We start from the raw sequence: 18,957 nt of genomic DNA, 5'->3' as shown, positions 1-18,957 counted from the left end.
ATTTATTGAACAAATCTATCTAATGGACGAAATCAAAATCATTTTAGCTCTGTTTCTTTTGAACACTTTAAATGTTAAAATATCCAATTTAATAGCTGGAGAAGGAACGTCTAGAAAGATCCAGAACACTCCGCTGTGGCTGAGTGAGGGCGGGCTCCCACCTGAGGGGATCTGCGCTCTGATTGGTCGCTGCGGCTAGAAAGGGGGAGTTTCCCTTTTTTCCCGCCTTTTCCTTCTGGGCGCCTTTTGAGTTTCACCTCAGGATCCTCCTGACTGTCTTCTCTGCTGTGAATGTGAAATACATTTATTTATATGGATATAAAACTACCAGCAACCAATCAGAGCGCAGATCCCGTCTTCCCTTCCCTTCTATTGTATAAATAAGAAGCGGACCGAATGAAAGAGGCGGAGGGGGAGTTGCGTTACATGTAAGAAATGAAGCAAATCGTTCCAGAAACACAACAGAAGAAAGAGGAAAGCCTCCAATGCATTTGGGTTGATATAAAAGGGGGGGAAAGAGCAGAGGTCTAAGCCATAGAGAGGGACCTTTCTTCCCCCTACTCCCATGCCCATCATCCCCGCCCTCTCCCTTCTCTGCGCTCCTCTTTCCAGCTTTTCTACGATCCCAAATCCACCAGGGGGCGCCCTGTGCCAAGGGAAGGGAACTCCAGGCGCTTGGAGCCTTGCCCTTCTAGGACTTTGCACTCGCTCTCCTTAACCCCTCAGGCCCCGGAGGAGGCGGAGGGGCTGCGGGAGAGTCTGGCGGGTGGACATCCAGATTCCAGACGTGTCCCGGGTGAGGGGGAGCTCTTCCCGGGTCCCATGCTCCCCAGCCCCCCTCTCCCTGCAGGGGGAAGAGGAAGAAGCGGGGATGCCGGGAAGGCAGCGAGGATCCGAGGAAGGGCCCGACTGGGGGGAGGGGAGGGTCGGCCTTGCGGAGGACCAGCAGGAGAGGAGAGAAGCCGGGCGAGGAGGAGGCAGGATTCGCACAAGGTTCCCCGAGGACCCCATCCTGTCTCCGGAGGGGGAGAGAAGCTGCCTCTCCAGCTGCCCCCTTCCCGGCCCTGCTCGGGGGGACCTCGGCCCTGCGCTGGGATGAGCCGCTCGAGGCTCCGGGGAGGTTGAGTGAAGGTCGCTCAGTGGCTGAATCCCACTTTCTAATTCTTTCTGTTTTTCTTCCCATCTCAGATACAGAAACTGGAAGCCATTTGTGGTCTTTGCAAGGCAAACTTTTCTCTTGGGAGAAAAAAAGAGCGGAATCACCTGCAGGGATCAGTCCTGTGGCCCCAGAAATGGTCCCGTGAAGGAAAAGGCATCTGGAGACCCACCAGAGTCCTTGGAGCCATCTGCAGTTGCTCTGCAGGAGAGAGAAAGGATGGAGACACAACCTTTGGGAAAGGAGGGAGCCGGAAAAGGCCCTTCAGCTGCTCAGCCTGGGAAGGGGGGGAAGCTCTGGACAAGAACCGGGCAGAAGATCCTGGAGGAGGAAACCATCCTCTCCTCAGAAGTTCAGCCCTGGAGCTTCATCCAATACCGGGAGGCTGAAGGTCCCCGAGGACTTTGCAGCCGACTCCATGACTTTTGCAGGCGATGGCTGAGACCAGAAAAGCACACCAAAGCCCAGATGCTGGACCTGGTGGTTCTGGAGCAGCTCCTGCCTTTCCTGCCCCCAGAGATGGAGGGCTGGGTGCGAGAGTGTGGAGCAGAGACCAGCTCCCAGGCGGTGGCCCTGGCGGAAGGCTTCCTCTTGAGCCAGGCGGAGGAGCAGAAGGAGCAGATCCAGTTGCAGGTGAGACACTTTAGGGAGCTAAGAAGGGAATAGAGAATGTGTTTGAATCCTTCACCCCTCCTTCCCAAACTTCTCTGGTGTTCATCAAGTGTGGCAATTCACCACTTCTTGTCGGACATTGTTCCATTGTTTTCTCACTCAACCACATGGATGGATATTGGGGGCTTTGAGGTTGCGATACGAATATAAGAATCCATTTTATTTCATCTGATGTACATTAATTCTGCTTCTTTATTCCTTCCTCCTATTTGAAGTGCTGCACTGCAGAGATCAGAAATGCTGAGGGAAAGAAGAACCCATCAAATCCCTCCCAGGAGCTATTTTTCAGGAGGATCCCTTGGGAAGATCCAAGTCAGGACACCTCAGGAGGTAATGGAAAATCCTCCGATTACCCATCTGTCTTATTTATTATTTATTTATTTTTCAAATTTATATACCGCCCTATCTCCCTAAGGACTCAGGGCGGTTCACAGGCAGTTAAAATACATATAAATACAGATTAAAAAACAATTAAAAAACTTATTCTATTGCCCCAAATTTAAAATAGTATAAATAATAAAACATAAACCCATAACTTTAAAATCTAATCCAGTCAGCGCAGATAAATAAGTGTGTTTTAAGCTCATGACGAAAGGTTGAGGTCCGGAAGTTGGCGAAGTCCTGGAGGAGTTCGTTCAGAGGTGGGAGCCCCCACAGAGAAGGTCTTCCTGGTGTCGCCAGACGGCACTGCCTAGCTGACACCTGAGGTCCCTTTCTGGACGCATTGAGAGGTATTTGGTAGCAGTAGGCGGTCCGTAAATAGCCCGGCCCTATGCCATGGAGCGCTTTAAAGATTGTCACCAGCACCTTGAAGCGCACCCGAAGGCCACAGGTAGCCAGTGCAGTCTGCGCAGGATAGGTGTAACACGGGAGCCACGAGGGGCCCCTCTATCACCGCGCAGCTGCATTCTAAACTAACTGAGCCTCCGGATGCCCCTCAAGGGAGCCCCATGTAGAGAGCATTGCAATAATCCAGGCGAGACGTCACGAGGCGTGAGTGACCGTGCATAAGGCATCCCGGTCTAGAAAGGCGCAACTGGCTCACCAGGCGAACCTGGTGGAAAGCTCTCCTGGAGACGGCCGTCAAATGATCTTCAAAAGACAGCCGCTCATCCAGGAGAACAGATTACCCTTCCATGGGGCCAGTGACTCCCAACAGTCAGCCGAGGACTCAGCTGACTGTACCGGGATGCCGCATCCACAGCCACTCTGTCTTGGAAGGATTGAGCTTGAGCCTGTTTCTCCCCATCCAGACCCGACGGCTTCCAAACACCGGGACAGCACTTCGATAGCTTCATTGGGGTGGCCCGGTGTGAGAAGTACAGCTGGGTGTCATCAGCGCAGCTGGTAAATGGCCACTGATGATCTCACCCATTTATATAGATGTTGAACAGAAGGGCGAGAGAATCCCCGCGGCACCCCACAAGTGAGGCGCCCGGGCCGACCTCTGCCCCTGTCAACACCGTCTGCACGACCGGAGAGATAGAGGAGAACCACCGATAAACGGTGCCTCCCACTCCCAATCCTCCAACCGCGCAGCAGGATACCATGGTCGATGGTATCGAAAGCCGCTGAGAGGTCTAATAGGACCAGGACAGAGGAACAACCCCATCCTGGCCCTCCAGAGATCATCCACCACCAAGACCAGCCTCTGGCTGTCAGGCGGACTGGAGCAGGTCTAGATAGACAGTTTCATCCAGGTGCAGAAACTGATATGCCACCATATTTCTACAACCTTCAAAGGTTGGAGACACGAATATAGACAGCCGGGTCCAGGGAGGGCTTCTTGAGGAGGGGCCTCACCACCACCTCTTTCAAGGCGGCCGGAAAGACTCTGTTGTGACCCAGGTTCCTGGACCCAGACTCCTGGACTCGGATGATTCAGAAAATGAGGGAGAAGACCTGGCAAGCCCTGCTTCTCTTGAGCCCTCTCCCTCCCTGGCACCCACTCAAAGGGAGGGCCGCAAGGCCTGATTCTCCGGCCTTCTTCTGATTTGGCAACGCCAAGAACAGTTTTGGAGGGACGCAAGATTACGAAGACTTGATCGTGCGCAGCAGCGGAAGAGTTGGGACAAAGCCAAGTCATAATTGTCATGCAGTGACATCTGCAGAGACTATAAATAGGAGGCGGACTTCCTGGTTTTTGTCTTGGACAAAGCAATGAATTTGCGAGCTAATTCATGGAGGGAAGAATATATTCGTGAGTAATTCTGGCCTTATCTATAATTTCCTCGTTATCTCCAGAAACTTGGCAGGCCCGTGGGTAGACGTGGCCAGGACATGTATCTATGTAAATAAAAGGGAAAAAAGGAAGGCCTCTGACTGACTCTTTGCTGGGAGTATTGGGGAAGGAAACAGAACATTTTGTCCAAGACCTGACTAAAACATCTTCCACCAAAGATGGACCAGCAGCAGGTACAGCAGCAGTTAGAGCAGCTACAAGCGGCTAATCAACAGCTCCAGCAGCAAGTGGCTCACTTGGCAGGCCAACTTGCTGCCAGGAATGTGCCTGCAGCCCCCATCCTCCCACCTCCTCCTCGTCGCAAGTGCCCGATAACCGTGCGGATAAGTTTTCTGGGCAGCCTGAGATGTTCCCGACCTTCTTGGGACAGTGCCAGCTCTACATGGCTATGAGGCCAGAGGATTTCCCAGGCGACCGGGCTAAGGTGGCCTTCGTGATTAACCTTCTTTCCGGCTCGGCTGCTCGATGGGCCACGCCCTCTTGCTCCAGGACAGCCCCCTGCTGGCGGACCAACAGCGTTTTTGGCAGCACCTACGCACCTTGTATGAGGACCCTGTTCGAATGCTGACGGCAACCAGGCGCCTTAAGGAACTCCGTCAAGGGAAACGCCCCCTGCAGGAGTACATCGCAATTTCGTCTTTTGTGCCAGGACTCTGACTGGAATGATGCAGCGCTGGTGGACGCGTTCCCAGGAGGGACTCTCAGAGGAATTGCAAAGGCGAGCTGGCCCGCGTGGAGGCGCCGCGGACCCTCGACAACTTGGTGCCCTTTGTCTCCGCCTCGATGCCCGTCTGCAACGGCGACCGTCCGTCGCACCCCGGGACCCTCCGTCGACATCTGCACCCCACTTCCTGCACCACCAGCACCCAGGGTCGCCCCACGCTTTGTAACCGCTGCGAAGAGCCCATGGAGTTGGGAGCGCCAGACCTAACAGCCCAGGAGCGGAACCGAGGCGCCAAGGGGATTGTGCCTGTACTGTGGGAGCCCGCCACTACTGCTTGCCCCAGAAAGCGGCGGCACGACGCCGGTCCCCGAATCACAGCGTGACCAATCGGAAGCGGGCAGGCCCGACCTGGGAAACCCTAGGTCGGGCACGTACTAAGCCCCCACTGGACGCTATGGAAGTAGACTCTGGGCCCCTCGGCATCTGATTCTGGACACACGGATATGGTTGGGGAACCAGTCGGACGGGCTCCAGGCGCATGCGCTGGTGGACTCAGGGCCACAACAAACTTTATGGACCAGGCCTTTGTGACCCAGTTTGCGGTCCCGTGGTTCCGTGGACCCTCCGATGCGGGTAGAGACAATTGATGGGCGAGAACTGGTGTCCGGCCCCATTAAATTCGCCACCCAGCCTTTGCGCCTGGCTATTGGGGACCATGAGGAGGCGATCCAGTTTTATGTCACGGCGGACCTTCATTTTCCCTTGGTCCTTGGGTTGGCCTGGCCGGACCCACGATCCTCAGGTGGCCTGGTCGCGAACGCCATCTCTTTCCCGAGTCTGCAGTGCGTCGATCACATCCGCCACACCTGTGCCGCCAGAACGTCCCCACCGCTGCCATCACCTTGCCTCCTGAGCTGACGGACTTCGCCGACGTGTTCAGCGAGAAGGAGGCGGACCGACTACCCGATCGGCCCCACGATTGCCCGTGGACCTTCTGCCCAACGCACCACTGCCTGTGGGACGCCTGTATTCCATGTCGGAGCCCGAGTTGGCCGCCTCAGGGACTTCCTGGACAAAAACCTGGCCCGAGGGTTCATCCGCCTTCAAAGTCCCTCTCGGCCCCGGTCCTCTTGTGAAGAAGAAGACAGGGACTTGCGCCTATGCTGTGATTACCGGAATCGCTACCCCTGCCGCTCATCCCGGAGCTACTGGAAAGGTTGCGGAGGCCACGATCTTCACCAAGCTCGATCTCCGGGGCCTACAACCTGGTGCGGATACGAGAAGGAGACGAATGGAAGACGGCATTCGGCACCCGATCACGGACACTACGAATACACTGTCATGCCATTTGGGTTGACCAATGCTCCGCCGTTTTCAGCACTTCATGAACGACGTGTTCGAGACATGTTGGATCGGTTCGTGGTTATCTACCTCGACGACATCCTGATTTACTCCCGGTCCAGGGAAAGCCACCGACACGTCAGTCTGGTTCTGCAACGCTATGGAGCAACAACTCAATGCGGCTGGAGAAATGCGTCTTCTTCCGGACTTCCATAGAATTCCTCGGCATATCATCTCGCCCGAGGCATAGCCATGGACCCATGTAAAGTAGAAGCTTTGTGTAGCTGGGAAGCCCTCGTCGGGTGAAGGATGTTCAGCGCCTACTGGGCTTCGCCAACTACTACCGGACCTTCATCCCGGCTTCGCCACACTGACAGCTCCACTTACCCAGCTCCTCAGGAAGAAGGTTGCATTCCGGTGGGGTCCCCAGCAAGAAGCATTCACAGCCCTCAAGAAAGCCTTGCCACGGAACCCGTCCTGAGGCATCCCGACCCGCTCCGGCCTTTTGTGGTGGAAACGGACGCGTCCAATGTGGCTCTGGGAGCGGTGCTACAGGCTCCGACGAATGGCGCACACTTTTTCCTGCGCTTACTACTCCCGGAAACTCAACCCTTCCGAGCGCAACCACACTATCTGGGAAAAAGAGTTGCTGGCTATCAAGGCTGCATTCGAGGCTTGGCGACACCATCTGGAGGGGCCCGACATCAGGTGGAGGTCGAACGGACCATCGGAATCTCGAGCACCTCACCACAGCTCGGAAGTTAAACCAGCGGCAGATCCGTGGTCGTTGTTTTGCCCGGTTCAACTTCCGTGACCTACATTCCCAGCGGTCACAACCGGAGGGCGGATGCCCTGTCCCAAGCCAGAGTACCTCTGCGCCAAGGACCCCTTCCTCCACGGACAGTGCTGCGGCAGAAGCCTTGGCCGCAGCACGGAGCCAGTGGACTTGCGGGCCCAGGTGCGAGGCGCAGCGCCAGGACGCCTGGTCGCAGCAAAGGAGAGCGGAGGTGGGCCCCAGCCTCCTTGGACCTTGGAGGAGGACTTACTCAAGTTTCGGGGCGATTATATGTGCCCACAGGACCACTCCGAGCCCTCGTCATGACCCAGTGCCACGACAACCCTGCAGCAGGACATTTTGGGTTCTTCAAGACCCTCCACCTGGTGACACGGACCTTTTGGTGGCCCCGAGTGCGGCATGATATACATGCCTACGTGACATCCTGCGTACCGTGCCGGCAAGCCAAGACCGCCACGGGGGGCCCTCCCCGGCTCCTCCAACCCTTGCCGACACCCGACAGACCCTGGGGGGCGATCTCTATGGATTTCCTGACAGACCTGCCGCCGTCCTCTGGGTTCACCACGGTGCTGGTGGTGGTGGACATGCTCACCAAGATGGCACACTTCATCCCATGCCGCGGACTGCCCACAGCCGCAAAACGCCCGTCTCTTTCTGCAGCACATCTTCCGCCTCCATGGTCTACCGGACAGGGTGGTTTCGGACCGCTGGAGTTCAGTTCACAGCCCGCTTCTGGAAGAGCCTGATGGCGCGTTGGAGGTGCAGGTATGTCTGTCGTCATCGCACCATCCGGAGACCGGCGGGGTACAGAGAAGGTCATCGGTATACTGGAACAGTATCTCCGTTGCTTCATCAACCAGCAACAGGACAACTGGGCGACTACCTGTCCCTGGCGGAGTTTGCTTTTAACAACTCTCAGCACACCTCTACTCAGATGACCCGTTCTTTGCCAATGTGGGTACCATCCGCTCTTCCTCTGGCACCACCGGACTCTCCTGTTCCCGAACGCAGACCTTCCTGACGGAATTGCATGCGGTCCAACAGTTGGTACGTCAGCAGCTGAATCGGGCAAAGGAGGACTACAAGCGGTCCGCTGACCGCTCCCGGCAACGCGCCCCGCTGGCAGTTGGAGACCGGGTGGCTCTCCACCAAACACCTCCCGTCCGACCGCCGGTAAAGAAGTTGGACCACCGATTCATCGGCCCGTTCCCTGTCGAGGCAGTCATCAACCCGGTAGCCTACCGACTGACCCTGCCACGATCCATGCGGATCCACCCGTTTTCACCGGTCCCTTCTGGTTCCTGAGGCCACACGAGTCCCCTTCGGTGCCCAACAGCACCCGTCACTGTCGCCGAGGGCGGGTCGGAGGAATCTGAAGTCCACAGCGCACGAGACTCGCTGGCTAAAGGGTCGTTTCCAATATTTGATCGCGTGGAAGGGATACGGGACTGATTTCTCCTGGGTAGATGCCTCCGGCGTTCATGCCCCTGACCTGGTGCAGGCCTTCCATGAGCAGAACCCAGCCCGACCGCATCCCGATCGTCAGCCCGGGGAAGGGCCCTGCGGTGAGGATAGTGTTGTGACCCAGGTTCCTGGACCCAGACTCCTGGACTCGGATGATTCAGAAAATGAGGGAGAAGACCTGGCAAGCCCTGCTTCTCTTGAGCCCTCTCCTCCCTGGCACCCACTCAAAGGGAGGGGCCGGCAAGGCCTGATTCTCCCGGCCTTCTTCTGATTTGTAACGCCCCAAGAACAGTTTTGGAGGGACGCAAGATTACGAAGACTTGATCGGCGCGCAGCAGCGGAAGAGTTGGGACAAAGCCAAGTCATAATTGTCATGCAGTGACATCTGCAGAGACTATAAATAGGAGGCGGACTTCCTGGTTTTTGTCTTGGACAAAGCAATGAATTTGGCGAGCTAATTCATGGAGGGAAGAATATATTCGTGAGTAATTCTGGCCTTATCTATAATTTCCTCGTTATCTCCAGAAACTTGGCAGGCCCGTGGGTAGACGTGGCCAGGACATGTATCTATGTAAATAAAAGGAAAAAGGAAGGCCTCTGACGGACTCTTTGCTGGGAGTATTGGGGAAGGAAACAGAACAGACGCCTGGAGCCAGCCCACCTCCCAGCACCAGCCAGGAGGCTCCAGTAAAACGTGGTGGCATTCAGCCTACCCAACAACCTGTCCATGTACAGGGTCAAACTCATCCCAGAAAATGTCACCAAGACCACCTCAGACGCCTCATCTGAATCGTCGCAATTTTGGTCTAGACGAACGATTTTATCTAACCGTTAAACTCCTCAGCCAGCGGGTCATCCCCCTGGTGAAGGAGGCGGGTCACCAATGAGGGAGGGCCTCGCTTCCCTCAGTGCCACCAGGTAGGTCCTAGTATAGGACCTAACTAGTGTCCGATCAGCCTCTAAACGGCTAGACCTCCAGGAGCTCTCTAGGCGTCTTCTCCGGCGTCTTCTTCCCTTCACTCTCTCCTCTTCTATAGAATACCTCCTCCTATTTTGTTAATAATGCATTTTGAAATTATTTATTCCTTACAGAGAAACCAAGAATGAAGCTTTCTGGTTTTTATGATGGAGATCAGACAGCGATTGAACCTTCAAATCAAGTAAGAAAGGGAAAAGATATTAGATTTCTAATCTCCTTTCAGGAAGTGAAGCGGATTTGCAGAGTGCTCTCTCCTTTTATTTTCCCTCCTTGTTTGGACTAGATTATTTTTGTGTTCTTCCACAGCATGGAGAGCAGAATAGCAGGTTCAAGTTCCTGTCAGCCAGCATAGCTTCCTCTGGTTATTTTGTTCTGCTAGGTACTCCTATTTTTAAAAAGTCCTTTAAGAAATAGGAATAAATGTATCACAGTGGCAGCAATTGCTAGAGACCCATTTTTGGGGTAATTCTTTGACTCGTGAAAGTCTAATGAAAAATAAATAAATATTCACATTGCCACATTACCATTTGTTTAAAAAGCTTCATTTATAACCTGTAATTCAAAAATAAGCAAATCATATTAAAAAATAAAGCAGACTATTAAAATCCAAAGGGAGTGGCCGTATTGAGCATGTAATCAAGGTCCTTTGGAGTACCAAATAATTTCCAGTCCTCTGATTTATGCCTCGATCAAGCTATCAAACATTATTTAAAGGCTGAAATACTTTCAAATTTCTCTTCTTTGTTTCTTCTTTCAATAATGGCTCAGACTACTAGATCAATATGATTGATAGTTGATAGATCAGTTGATCCAGAAGTGGGATTACTTTACTGAAAGGCACTGAAGGTTTTGCAGAATCCGTGAACTTGCCCCAAATATTTCTTCAGTGAAAGCAATTTTCAGATTTGCCCATTTTCTCACCTAAAATGAGGACTAAAATGTGATGCACAGCCATTTAACTTAGTGCATATCTTTGCTTTGGGAATTTGGGAACAATGGAACAGAATAACAGAGTTGGTAGAGATCTTGGAGGTCTTCTACTCCAACCCTCTGCTCAGACAGGAAGCCCTCTAACATTTCAGATAAATGGCTGTCCAATTTCTTCATAAACATTTCTGGAGGCAAGTCATTCCACTGATTAATTGTTCTCACTGTCAGGAAATTTCTCTTTACTTATAGGTTGGTTCTCTCCTTGAATAGTTTCCATCCATTGCTTCCTGGAACACTGCTATCATATTACCCCCTAGTCCTTCTTTTCATGAAATTAGACATACCCAATTCCTGCAACCGTTCTTTGTATGTTTTATCCTCCAGTCCACTAATATTTTTTGTTGCTCTTCTCTGCATTCTTTCTAGAGTCTCAAGATCTTTTTTACACCTGGCAACCAAAACTGGATGCAATATTCCATGTTTGGTCTTACCAAGGCATTATAAAGTGGTACTAACACTTCATGTCATCTTGATTCTATCCCTCTTAATGCAGCCTATGATTCTGTTGCAGGGTTTTTTTGGGCAACTGTAGCATACTGCTGACTCATGTTTTAATGGTTGTCCACTAGGACTCCCAGTTCCCTGTTGCCCTTACTACTGTTGAGCCAGGTATCACCTATTCTATACCAGTGCATTTAGTTTTTGTTTCCTAAATGTAGAACCTCATATTTCTCACTGTTGATTTCATTTTGTTAGATGGGGCCCAATCTATCGATCCTTCTATATCTGGAGGTTCTCTTCTGGAGTGTTGTTATTCCTGTCAATTTGGTCTTGTCTGCAAATTTGATGAGTTCCCCTTCTATCCTCTTGTCTAAATCATTGATGAAGATGAACAGATCTTGCGAATCCTCCTGTTCTGTTCTTTTTTCTGTGTTCAGGAGCGTCTGGTGTCCTTCGAGGAGGTGGCTGTGTCTTTCTCTGAGGAGGAATGGTCTCAGCTGGATCCTGACCAGAAAGCGCTGCATTCGGAAGTCATGCTGGAAAACCATAGGAACGTGGTCTCTCTGGGTAAGAGTATTTTAGTCCCCAATCAAAGAATTCAAGAAGACAGATTATAGTTTGTTTTTTATTAAAAAAAACCCACTAATCAGATATTGTCTCCTGGGAGGGAGAAGGAAAGGATCTGGCCTTCTTGTACTCCAAGGAAGGAAAGAGTCAATGTCACTTTGCTTAGATGCTATCTCTGCTATTTTTTATCTGTATTTTTCCATTTCTATTTGAACTTATCTTCTGAAAAAGGCATTGCTTTTTGTGTCCTCTAGGTCATGTAGAGGAATGTGTTGTCATTTCTCTGAAACTTCAAATTTAGAACAGAACTTTAATCAGCATAAATATTTTGATAATTCAGAACAAAGGCCTCATGGTGTGACAGAGCATCCAATACATAATCAGTTATGACAGTTCATTTAGCGACTGTTCCAAGTTACGACCAGCCCTCCCCCAAGTACTTGAGACCCAGTCCCTAAATTATGAGTGTTGCAGCACCACGTCTGTCATTCACACTTACAAATGACAATAGAGGCGCTGCAACATTCGCCCTCTTATTCTCCCACCGGGACTCACTGTATTTTTCAGAATATAAGACTCACTCACTCCCCCACCCCCGAAAAAAGTGGGTGGAAATGTCTGTGCGTTTTTTTTTTGTTTTTTTTTTATAAAAAAGTTTTATTTTTACAATCATATCAAATAATTCATCCAATGTACAGTTATATACAATTAGTCGGGCCTTAGTCACCACCCTTTTTAACCTTCTTCCTCTTCTACCTTCTTTTACTTTCCAAACCTTCCTCTCCTTCTCTTATCTACCTCCTCCTCTCCACCCTACACTTTTCTCCTCTTTACCCCTCTTCCTTCCTCTTCCTCTTTCCTACCTCCTACTCTCTTTTTCCCTCCCCGTTCTAAAATGGCAACTGGTCAGACCCGACCCTACATTAATTATATTTATACATCTTCAATAATCCTGTACATTAACCATCACTCCATCTCCCCTCCCCAATTCCTTCCTTACCCCCACCCCACCGACTTCCCAGAACAAAATGCAGGGTATCAAAACTAACAATCATAATCTAAAATAATTCCTAAATTATAATCTCTAGTCTCTCCGCTTATTCACTCTCAATTCCCTCTCCTTCAAAAATATCTAATACAAATTATTCCTAAATTTACTCATATGCTATTTGATATTTTTTATCTGATACTTATTTTGAATATAATCAATCCACATTTTCCATTCTAAAATATATTTTTCTTGTGTATAGTCTTTCAAGTAAGCAGATTTTGCCATTTCTGCCAGATTTGATACTTTAAGGTCCATTCTTCAATTGTAGGTAATTCTTCTTTCTTCCAATATTGAGCAATCAAAAGTCTTGCGGCTGTTATTAAGTTCAGAATCAATTTAGTCTCTATAGCTGTACAATCCATAATTATTCCTAGTAAAAAGAACTGCAGAAACTTAATCTTCTTTTCAAAATATTCTGCATGATCCACCATACTTTAATCCAAAATGCTTTAACTTTTTGCAAGTCCACCATATATGATAATAAGTAGCATCTTCACAATCACATCTCAACATTTAGCCTGTACATTAGGATACATACATGACAATTTTGGGGTCTAAATGCCATCTATAAAACATCTTATAAAATTTTCTCATATTTTGCTTGTGTAAATTTAACATTCCTCACCCAAATTCTTTCCCAAGTTTCCAACATTATTGGTTGCTGAAAATTTTGTGCCCTTAATCATACAATCCTTAACCAATCAGTCTCTGAATCTATTTCTACTAATACATTATACAACCTCTTAATATGCTGTTGACCTTGATCTCTCATTTGTTTTAACAAATTATCCTCAATTTGCTTAACACCTATTTTTGATCTAATTTCCATCTAGCTTAGTTGTCCATATTGGAACCATGTATAATTTTCCTTCTTCCCCATCTTTCTCTAGATTTTAATTGTAATTCCCTTTTCCATACAAAGAAGTTCTTTATAGTAACTACCTCCATCTTTTGATATATATTTATATTTTCTATCATGTGTCTGGTTGCCCATATTGGAATCTTTCCATCTAATTTGTATTGATATTTCCTCAAACCCTCAATAATGCATTTCTAATTATATTATTTTAAATATTTTATCAACTTTCTTATCATATAATAAATAGGCATGCCACCCATATAACAAACCATAACCTTCTATATTCAGAACTCTTTCCTCAGTTAAATTAATCCAATCAGTAATTAATGATAAAACAACTGCTTCATAATACATTTTTAAATTAGGCATTTTAAGAAATCCTTTTATATCCTGCATTATTTTAATTTTATTCTTGGTTTTGCCCATCCATACAAATTACTAATCCCCTTTTGCCATTCCTGTAATTTAATATCATTCTTAAACACCGGTATCATTTGAAACAAAAACAAAACCTGGGCAAAACATTCATTTTTAGCGCTATTCTTCCCAGCAAAGATAGTTGTAACTTCTTCCAACTCCATTTCTTTCCATACCTTCTGCCACAATACCTCATAATTATTTTGTATAATTTAACATTTGAAGCTGTAATATATATTCCTAAATATTTAACCTTTTAACGATTTCAAAACCTGAAGTTCTTTCTAACTCTTCTTTTGTTGTATATTCATATTTTTAGTTATCATCTTTGTCTTTTGCTGATTCACCTTAAATCCAGATACTTTACCATGACCAATTATATCTTTTAAACCAGTTACTGAGTATATTGGTTGAGATACAGTAACAGGTCATCTGCAAAAGCTCTTAATCTATAATCTTGATGTTTAACTCTAATTCCCTTTATTCGATCGGAACCACGTATGTTATTCAGAAGAATTTCTAAAGTTAAAATAAAAGTAATGGACAGGGACATCCCTGTCTCATCCCTCAATTTTAAAAGTTTCTGTTAACCCACCATTTACTATTATTTGTGCTGTTTGCTTCTGATATATTGCTTTAATTGCATGGATAAAATAATCCCCAAATTGCATTTTTCTATTACTTTAAACAAAACTGCCAATCCAATCTATCAAAAGCTTTTCAGCATCCAAAAAGAATGCCGCTGATACTTGGTTGTTTCGTTCCAAATATTCAAGTAAATTTAGAATTTGCCTCACATTATATCTCATCTGCCTACCCTTAATAAATCCTGACTGATCATTATGAATTATTTGATTCATCACTGGCATTAATCTATTAGCCAATATCTTGGTAAATATCTTGTAATCAGTATTTAAAAGTGATATAGGCCTATAATTCTCTGCTTTAATACCATCTCGATCTTCCTTGATAACGAAATAAAGGCTGTCCTCCATGAAGGAACATCTCCTCCCATTTGAATTTTATTAAATAACTCTTTAAGTGGTTCAACCATCTCATTTTGTAAATTTTATAATAAACAGCTGTTAAACCATCTGTTCTGGTGCTTTACCGATTTTAAGTTGTTTAATTGCTAAAGAATTTCCTCTGAAGTAATTAATTGATTCAGTTCTTCTTTGATTTTCTGTAAGCTCACAAATATTTTGTTGTTGTAAATATCTTTCTATCTCTGTATCATCAACCATATCCCTAGAATATAACTTACTATAATACTCTAAAATGCTTTTTAATCAAGTTCTTTTGATAAACTTCCTTACCCTATATTCTATTTTATCAATCGTTCGTGATTTCTGTTTTTCCTTATTAAATAGGCAAGCCATCTTCCTGGCTTATTGGCATTATTAAGCATTATATTTATATTGTAAATTAATTGCTACTTGATCTGCCATCAACATATTAAACTGACCTCTAATATATTTATTGATTCTTTTATTTTACTATTTCCTGGGCTATTTATCAATAATTGTTCTTTCTTTTTAATTTCTCTTCCAGTTCCTTTTCTTTTTCTTTTATTTTTTTTATTTAATATTCATTTGTATAAGATTTCCTCTCATATAAGCCTTACTGGTCCCAAATCATCTCTATAGATGTCTCTTTTTCATATTCATAATAAAAATTCTTTCATTTGTTTTTACATTCATTTACATTTTGTTCATATTTAAACAAATTCTCATTCAACCTCCATGATCTCCTAGCCTCCTTTTCCCGATCAAATTCAATCCAAACTGGACTATGATCAGATAAAGTTCTTGAACAAATCTTAGTCTTCTTCACTCTAGAATACAATCATTAATCAAAATAAAATCAATCCTCGAAAATGATTGGTGCCTATCAGAAAAGAAGGTAAAATCCCTCTCTGTATTCTCTCCAAATATCTCTTAATTCCAAGTCCTCCATCATTTCAAAAAAGCCTTTGGTAATTTCTGACTTGATATCTTCCTTAACTTTTTTGTCTTTTGAGTATCCAACACACCATTCAATCACCCATTAATATATATGATTTATAATCCCAAAATACTATTCTTTATGTAAAAACTTGAAAAATTTCTTGTTGTTGATTGAGCATAAACTCCTATTAATAATGTCTTCTTTCCTCCAACAAAGTTCAATAGCAATGTATCTTCCTTGCTTATCCACCTCAATTAATTTTGCTGATATATCCTTCTTTATATATATAACTAAACCATTTTTTCTCCAAAGAGGAATAAAATGTACTCCCAGTTTTGAATTTATCAAATATTTCTGGTCTAAAGATCTAATATGTGTTTCTTGTAAACAGGTAATGTCATTTTAAATTGTTTCAAATAGTGAAATACTTTCCTTCTCTTCTGCTGTGAATTCAAACCATTAACATTCCAAGATAATAGTTTAATTGCCATTATCGCCAAAACTTTTGGAACACTGATAAATCACATTTTGCTTTAGGCCTTGCTCCTCCACTGTTTCCGTTGTAGTAGTTGCCAGTTGTTGTTGTGCCTTCATCTCTTGTTCCTTGCGTTTAGCAGCAGCTCTTGTCAGCCTTTGTTCTTTTGAATCTGACCCGTCGTAGGTATTTCCAACACTTGTAATAAATCTTCTTCCATCACAATCTGTTCTTGAACCTGCTTCACTTCTCTTTCCTTCACTTCAGTCTCCTTCTTCTAGCTTCCATGGAGAAGACTTCCAACTTTAATGCCTCAACATAAAATTCTCTTGCTTTTCCAACTGTATTGACGATGTACTTTCCCATAATATACTATTATACCAGTTGGAATATCCCATCTATATTCAATCGTTTTGAGTTCATTCACCAGGAAGGCAAATTCCTTTCTAGCCCTTAACATTTTTGGTGGAATTTCCTTTAATATTAAAATATCCTGACCAGCAATCTGAATCTTTTCCCCCTTATATGAGGCTTGCAAAATCTGATTTCTCACTGTTCTATTTGTAAAATAAATAACAACATCCCTTGGCAACTTTTTTTGCCTTGCTATCCAAGAATTCACACGATATATTTTATCAATTTGATAAGCCACATCTGCTGGACGAGCTGCTAATATCTCACCAAAAACTTCAGAAAAAAATTCCCTTAAATCCTCCTCTTTATTCTCTTTCAGACCACAATTCTAGAGCAAATTCCATATTTCTATATTGTATCAAAACTATTTCATCATCTGTTTTTTCCATTTTACTTTGAAATTCAGCCATTTTATTATCTAATTTTGAATTATGTTGCTTAATTCCTTCAACCTCCTCTTCCAATAAAATCACATTATTTGCCAAACTTTGTACTGCAATTACAAATCCTTCCTTAACTTCTTTATTTCCCACTTGAATTTCTGATATCTGCTCTTTCATTTCAGACATCTCAGTTATTACTTTAAATTTTTCTTGCATAAAGTCTTTTAAATTCTCTTGTACCGCCTCTAAGTTCAATGTTCTAGTCTCCACTGTATGAGCTGGAGAGGCACCAGCTGAAGAGATTCCAGAGCCCTTTGTTACAGTAGACTTTAATTGTTTGGCTGCCATCTTCTATAAAATTATTTATTTATTTCCAACTTAATATTCAGTTTAAATCTTCTTAACCTCTGAGAAACACAGTCCTTTAAAGCTTTTTTAAAGCAATATTTAAAATCTCCTAGATTCTAGGCAGCAAAGAGTTAAAGAGTTAAAGTAGTAAATAACATGCAATTTACCAAGAATAGCGCTGAAAGTATCACTTTCGCTTTCCACTGTTAACTTGTTAACAATTCGGCTCCATTTTCTTGCTGTTTTCAAACTTGTTACAAAGTATCGGGAATCGGCTTGGCTACTTGCATAAAGTTCTCCCACTGCTCTGTCCGGTATAATCCTTTATTGTCCAAAATAAATCTGGCGTTTGGTCGTGGTGATTAGTTCCGCCCAAGCAGAAGAATCCTCGGATCTGGAGCTCTTCGGGTTGCTGGAGGGAACTTAACCCTTCAAACCCCTTTTTTCTCAGGGGCTTTAGGGAAATTCAACCTCTGCCCTCAGCTCACCCCCTCCTCTTCTCCCGAAGAGAGGGTTTTTCGAACCGCTGGACAGCAGATTTAAGCTGTCCTAGCGATTCCACAAAAGCCAGAGGTTGGTGATCGTAAAGATCACCGCCATCACCTACGGTGCCAAACCGGAAGTCATGTCTGTGCGTTTTATAGTGCAACACAGACTCTTTTGGCCTCAAATCCTCTGTGTTTTTGTCTGGAGTCCAGAAGCACTCTGCAGGAATTTTGGTCTGCAAATGTGCTTTTCCCTCTGGCATCACTGAAAATGGGATTAGATTTAGCCAAACAGATCAATTTTGCTGAGTTCTTCTGATGCCAGGACAAAATTTTTTCTTTTTTCCTTCTCTAAACCTAGGCGCGTCTTATGGTCTGAAAAATACAGTACCATGCGACAATGTGGCGAGCCGTCAGTTCCTTTGCCTACTTTGGTGCATTTGCAGAAAAAAGAGGTCTAATGTAGTGAGAGATACGCAACATCAGTAGTGGGAAATCTAGCACTATTGATCTTACGTGATCTCGCACTACAGTGCTTTAGGTCTCTGTTCTCTGCTAATCAAGGCCTGCATGAGATCCAGGGCAAAATGCTTTGCAAAGAGAGGGAAGGTCTCTTCTTTTTCGAAGACTTTTTCCCGGGATCTCGTGCAGTCCCCCATTTATAAAAGAACACAGGCCTAAAGTACTATGGTGTGAGATCATGCGAGATTAGTAGCTGAGCTCTTGCACTACTGATCTCATGTGATTTCACACTATAGTACTTTAGGCCGCCGTTCTCTGCGAATTGACGCCTGTTCGAGATCCAGCCAAAGAGCCCTCAAAGCCGATGAGACTTTGGGGCAGCGAAATAGCCATTCTTGAAGCCTCCCAACCTTTCCAGTCTCAGCACAAAGAACGTTTACAAGCCAATGGGAGGCTTCAACAAGGGATTTTGCTCCAAAGTCTCATTGCTGGGATCAAGGAACAGGCCGAGCGGGGGTCATCACCAGACCCAGACAAACTTGAAGATACACCAGGAGGAGTTGTAAAATTGTTTCAGTTTTGAAATTAACCTACCCCAATAAATCTTGTTTTCTCCTGAAATTGAAATTGAATGGTGAAAATAGTAAATTTAGGCAAGAAAAACAAAATGGATAGGTACACTATATGTGGTACCTTGATCAATAGTAATAACTGTGAGAGGGATCTTGGAGTCTTAGTGGACAATCATTTAAATATGAGCCACCAATGTGTGGCAGCTACCAAAAAAGCCAATACAGTTCTAGG

At 45.6% G+C, this 18,957-nt stretch overlaps 2 protein-coding genes across 2 annotated transcripts in view; one reads left to right on the top strand and one right to left on the bottom strand.

The window, feature by feature from the left end:
* The window catches only part of LOC131192754 (zinc finger protein with KRAB and SCAN domains 7-like), a 269,595-nt gene that overhangs the window by 26,705 nt on the left and 223,933 nt on the right, over positions 1-18,957 (bottom strand). The gene's annotated exons all lie outside the window — the stretch shown is intronic.
* Positions 677-18,957, top strand: part of LOC131193559 (zinc finger protein 208-like) — a 50,471-nt gene continuing 32,190 nt past the window's right edge. The window contains exons 1-5 of the mRNA XM_058173861.1: positions 677-796; positions 1,189-1,789; positions 2,044-2,158; positions 9,428-9,495; positions 11,183-11,312. Coding sequence (XP_058029844.1) covers positions 1,376-1,789; positions 2,044-2,158; positions 9,428-9,495; positions 11,183-11,312 — 727 coding nt within the window. The 5' untranslated portion in view covers positions 677-796; positions 1,189-1,375. The remainder of the gene's footprint in view (positions 797-1,188; positions 1,790-2,043; positions 2,159-9,427; positions 9,496-11,182; positions 11,313-18,957) is intronic.

Source organism: Ahaetulla prasina, chromosome 2 (assembly GCF_028640845.1).
Source record: "Ahaetulla prasina isolate Xishuangbanna chromosome 2, ASM2864084v1, whole genome shotgun sequence".
NCBI classification, from domain to species: domain Eukaryota; kingdom Metazoa; phylum Chordata; class Lepidosauria; order Squamata; family Colubridae; genus Ahaetulla; species Ahaetulla prasina.
The sequence above is the reverse complement of the archived record's forward strand: the minus strand, read 5'-3'. Positions and strand labels throughout refer to the sequence as shown.